Source organism: Platalea leucorodia (assembly GCF_965183815.1).
Source record: "Platalea leucorodia genome assembly, contig: HAP1_HAP1_SCAFFOLD_24, whole genome shotgun sequence".
In the NCBI taxonomy this organism is placed as follows: domain Eukaryota; kingdom Metazoa; phylum Chordata; class Aves; order Pelecaniformes; family Threskiornithidae; genus Platalea; species Platalea leucorodia.
In genome coordinates this window covers 920,536-925,767 of record NW_028121458.1, presented here as the reverse complement: position 1 = coordinate 925,767, position 5,232 = coordinate 920,536, and the positions used below count along the sequence as shown (strand labels likewise).

At 52.8% G+C, this 5,232-nt stretch overlaps 1 protein-coding gene across 1 annotated transcript; it reads right to left on the bottom strand.

The window, feature by feature from the left end:
* Window positions 1-4,089: 4,089 nt before the first annotated feature.
* On the bottom strand, window positions 4,090-5,025 carry LOC309603182 (olfactory receptor 14A16-like; the record flags this gene model as incomplete). The annotated part of the gene is made up of 1 exon (XM_082338092.1): window positions 4,090-5,025. One exon carries the CDS (start codon window positions 5,023-5,025, stop codon window positions 4,090-4,092), a length of 936 nt encoding a protein of 311 aa, XP_082194218.1.
* Between the last annotated feature and the right edge of the window lie 207 nt (window positions 5,026-5,232).

Genomic DNA, 5,232 nt, shown 5'->3' with positions numbered 1-5,232 from the left:
CCAGAGCCAGCCACGTTTCTGCAAGTTCTCAATTTCGTTGCACTGAGGAGCCCAGAACTGGACCCAGCACTCCAGGTATTGCCTCACCAGTGCTGAGGAGAGGGGGAAGGATCACCTGCCTCTGCCTGCTGCCCTTCCTAACACAGCCAAGGATGCTGATTGCCTTCTACACCATGAGGGCACATTGCTGGCTGATGTCGCACTTCTTGTCCATCAGGACCTTCAGGTCCTATTCCGTAAAGGACCTTGCATTTCCCTTTGTGGAACTTCATGAGGGTCTCCTCTGAACCACTTCTCCAGCCTGTTGAGGTCCCTCGGAATCCCAGTGCAACCCTCTGGTTTATCAGCCACTCCTCCCAGTATCCTGTCATCTGTTAACTCCCTGAGGGCGCCCTCGCTCTCATCCTCCAGACCAGTAAGAGATTAAACAGTATCGGCCCTAATATTGGACCCTGGGGAACACCATTAGTGACTTGCCTCCCGCTGGAGTTTGTGTTGCAGGTCACAAAAGCTGTGAGCCCAGCAAGTCAGCCAGTTTGCCATTGCCCTCACTTTCCCCTTCTCTAGTCCATTCTTGGTCTAGGAGGGTGTTATGGGAGCCTGGCTGAGCAGCTCCACAGCTCCTCCTGCTCGTCCTCCTTGAAGACAGGACTGACATACGCTTTCTTCCAGTCCTCAGAAGTCTCACCCAAAAGCCATGGGACCTTTCAGAGGTGACCAAGAGTGGCTTCACAATGACGCTGGCCAGGTCCCTCAGCCCTCACGAGCACATCTTGTCAGCTCCCATGGCCTTGTTTATATCTGGTTTGTCTAAAGGTTCCCTAACCTGATCCTCCTCCACCAGACTTGCCCTCTGGTCTCAGGGGCCTGGGATTCCTGAAGGCCGGTCTCACCAAGAAGGCACTGGATGCCTTGGCCCTTTCTGCATCCTCTGTCATTACAGCCCCAGCCCCATTTAGCAGCAGGCCCGTGTTTTGTCCCAGCCTTCCTTCTGCTGCTGATGTCACTGTAGAAGCTGCTCTTGTTCTTCAAAGTCCTCCACAGATGCAACTTCAGGTGGGCTTTGGCTTTCCAAGCCCATTCTCTGCATTCTTGGGAAGTTATCGTTGATGGTCTCCAGAAACCACCTGGATTGCATGTGTCCTGCCCTGTTGTCCTTCCAGCAAATATCAGGGTGGTTCAAGTCCTCATGAGGACCAGGGCCTGTGAATGTGAGGTTTCTGCCTGTTGCCTGAAGAAGGCTTCCTCTGGTGCTTCCTGCTCAGGTGCTCTGGACCAGGCGCCCTCTACAACATCAGCAATGCTGGTCTGCCTGCTAATCCTGACCCATAAGCTCCCAGCTAGCTCATTACCCATCCCAAGGCAGAGCTCCATGCGTTCCTGCTGACCTCTCCAATAAAGGGCAGCTCCTTCTCCTTTCCTTCCCAAAAAGCTTGGATCCTGCCTGCATGTGCTTGAGGTCTTTGTCCCCTTGGCCATGGCAGCTGTCTGTGGTACCAACATCTACGAGGAGACAGGTTGCTGTCATGGCACTGGGGCCTTATTGTCTCCTTGCAGCCCCTGGGAAGGCCGGCCACTGCCATACTCTTGTCCTTCACTAAGCACTGCACATCCCACATCACCCTGCCCCAGGAAGAGCCCTCTCGTGGTTTAACCCCAGCCAGCACCTAAGAACCACACAGCCGCTCGCTCATTCCCCTGTGGTGGGATGGGGGAGAGAATCAGAAGAGTAAAAGGGAGAAAACTCGTGGGTTGAGATAAAGACAGTTTAATAGGGAAAGCAAAAGCCGCACGCACAAGCAGAGCAAAGCAAGGAATTCATTCACTACTTCCCATCGGCCGGCAGGAGTTCAGCCATCCCCAGGAAAGCAGGGCTCCATCACGCGTAACGGATACTAGGGAAGACAAACACCATCACACCGAACACCCCCCCCTTCCTTCTTCTTCCCCTAGCTGTATAGGCTGAGCATGATGTCATATGGTATGGAATAGCCCTTTGGCCAGTCTGTGCCCCCTCCCAGCTTCCTGTGCACCTGGCAGAGTGTGGGAAGCTGAAAAGTCCCTGACTGGTGTAAGCACTACTTGGCAACAAGTTAGCACTCCTTTAGCAACAACTAAAACATCAGTGTGTTATCAACATTATTCTCATCCTAAATCCAAAACACAGCACTCTAGCAGCTACTAGGAAGAAAATTAACTCTATCCCAGCTGAAACCAGGACACAAATACAGGGGAAGGTCAATATTTCTTCTCCCTCAATTAATATACTTCCTAGACATTCCCATTTCACGTCATGGCAGAAAGACACCATCATTTTATTAAAAGTTTTCAATCATTTCAGCTGATGAAAGTTTCAAGCAGTTCTTCCCCTTCCCAGGCAGAGCTCAGCTGTCTGCCCGTGGATCTCGAGTGACACTTGTAGAAGCCCCGGTGTAGCTGATGCGTTTCCCTGCGACTGGCCACTGTCACACAGGACAGGAGGTCTCCTGCAGGAGACCAGAGCCCCTCAGGAGCTGCTGAGAGAGGCCAGGCAGAGGACACCTGCACTGGCACCAGGCATCTGTGTCCCTGTAACGTAAGACATCCGTATCCCTGCAGCTACATCCCACCCCAGTTCTGAGAATCATTTATTCTTTCAAAATAGTAATTTAAAACAAAAAAGCTCATGAAATCCCCCAAAGACTGGTACATTACAAGAAAACAAAGCTAAACTAGGAGGAAATAAACACAAAGACTTAAAAAAAAAAAAAAAAAAAAGCTGAAAATTGTATTAAAACATTTTCTTTGTTTTAGATCTTTCCTCATTTCTTCTTTGTTTCATTTTTATTGGTATTTTCTAAGCCTTTCTATCCTAATCAGGCCTGCAGCATAAAAGAAGATATTTCTATGACTTGCAGAGATCCAAATGTGTTCAAACTCCACCAAGACCCACCAAGGGCACAGACCAGCCTCCTCTCTCCTGCACCTGCATGTCTCAGTTCCCTGCCAGGAGACAGGGCTCTACACCACACACCCACTGGAGCACGTCCTTGCCGTGCATGGTCACACAGCTCAGCTAACATTGGTGCTGTCCTCTCCTGGGCACCTTCCAGCCCAGCCCCTCCCCAGCTCTCCCCACCTCCCCTACCCTCTCCCCAGCCCAGCAGAGCAGCCCAGCCTGGGCTGGCCCCACGGCAGTGCCCACCGCAGGGTGCTGCAGAGCTCTGGGCACTCACCCCACAGCCCCAGCCCCTCTGAAGGGCACAGCAGCTCCTGGGGGGCAGAGAAGGGTCAGCCTCCCCATCAGCCCCAGGGCTGCAGGCTCACCATGGCATGAGGAAATGGAGGTTAGTGAAGCCAAAGAGCTCCTGGTCTGGGGTCCAGGAGCTCCCCATCACAGACTGCCTCTGCCAGCTCAGTGCCAGCCCTTCTCCCCAGGCCAGAACAAGAGTCCTGGTCAGGGCACAGAGCAGCCTGCCCCGAGTGGGTGCCTGCAGAAAGAGGTTTCTCTTTCTCATGGATTCCTCCCTGCAGGCATGGAAATGCTCCCTTGCTCTTCTCCCTGGACATCCCTTTCCCCAGGTGGGCATGTCCAGGCTGGCCTGGCCAGCCTGTCTTGGTTCCCACCCCTTGCTCTCCACAGCGCCCTGAGCTGGCAGTGCTGCTCTGAAAAGGGCAGGTCCTGCTGTGGTCCATGACCATGGCTCTAGGGAAGCAGCAGCCGTGGTGTGAAGGTGGCAGAAAGGATATGTCCACTGAGGCAGCAAGGGGCAGCACCGAGATCCACATGTGCCTGCTCCTCCATGTGGCAGCTGGACCTGTGGCTCCTTGGCCCCTCCTGGATGCTGGGGCTGCACCCCCAGCTCCAGAGGAGATGTAAGAGATGGGAGCAGAGACAAATAATTTGCAGCTGCATTCTTTATTGTGTTTACCTGCACAGGGAGGCTGGTTCCATATGCACATGAAGTCTTTCAGGTCAGAAAACACTGGTAGGGGGGTACGAATAATATTATTTACATGGAAGTCCTATAAGAAGTATAATAAAAAAAGAGAAAACAGGACAGATAAGATCAAAAGAACATCCAAGCTTTTCCTGAGGATGATGAACAATTACTGAAGCTGCGGAAGTCTGTGTTCAAATGGTTTCCACAGGGCCTCCTGCATATCTTTGTTCCTCATGCTGTAGATGACAGGGTTCACTGCTGGAGGCACCACTGCGTAGAGCACTGCCACCACCAGATCCAGGGATGAGGAGGAGATGGAGGGGGGCTTCAGGTGGGCAAACATTAAAGTGCTGAGGAAAAGGGAAACCACAGCCAGGTGGGGGAGGCACGTGGAAAAGGCTTTGTGCTGTCCCTGCTCAGAAGGGATCCTCAGCACAGCCCTGAAGATCTGCACATAGCACACTACAATGAATACAAAACACCCAAATGCTAAAGACGTGCTAACCACAATTAGCCCAACTTCCCTGAGGTAGGCATGTGAGCAGGAGAGCTTGAGGATCTGGGGGATTTCACAGAAGAACTGGTCCAGGACATTGCCTTGGCAGAGGGGTAGTGAAAATGTATTGGCAGTGTGCAGCACAGCATTGAGAAACCCAGTGCCCCAGGCAGCTGCTGCCATGTGGACACAAGCTCTGCTGCCCAGGAGGGTCCCGTAGTGCAGGGGTCTGCAGATGGCCACGTAGCGGTCATAGGCCATGATAGTGAGAATACAATATTCTCCGCCAATGAAGAAGAGAAAGAAAAAGACCTGTGCAGCACATCCCAAGTAGGAGATGGCCCTGGTGTCCCACAGGGAACTGGCCATGGCTGTGGGGACAGTGGTGGAGATGGAGGCCAGGTCGAGGAGGCAGAGGTTGAGGAGGAAGAAGTACATGGGGGTGTGGAGGTGGTGGTCACAGGCTACGGCGGTGATGATGAGGCCGTTGCCCAGGAGGGCAGCCAGGTAGATGGCCAGGAAGAGCCAGAAGTGCAAGAGCTGCAGGTCCCGCGTGTCTGTGAATGTCAGGAGGAGGAACTGGGTGATGGAGCTGCTGTTGGACATCTGCTGCTTCTGGGCATGGATACTGCCAAAGGAGATAAAACAAAAAAAATTAGAGAAGATTCTCTGAGGAAAATTTCATTCGTTCACTGTGAAATACCTAAAGGTGCTTTTCTTTCCTGGGGGACTCTTACACAGCTCAAAGGCTTCAGCTCTGGTTTGTGCTGGCTGAGTGTGTGTGCAGAGCCGTGCCCTCTCCCCAGGGGCTCC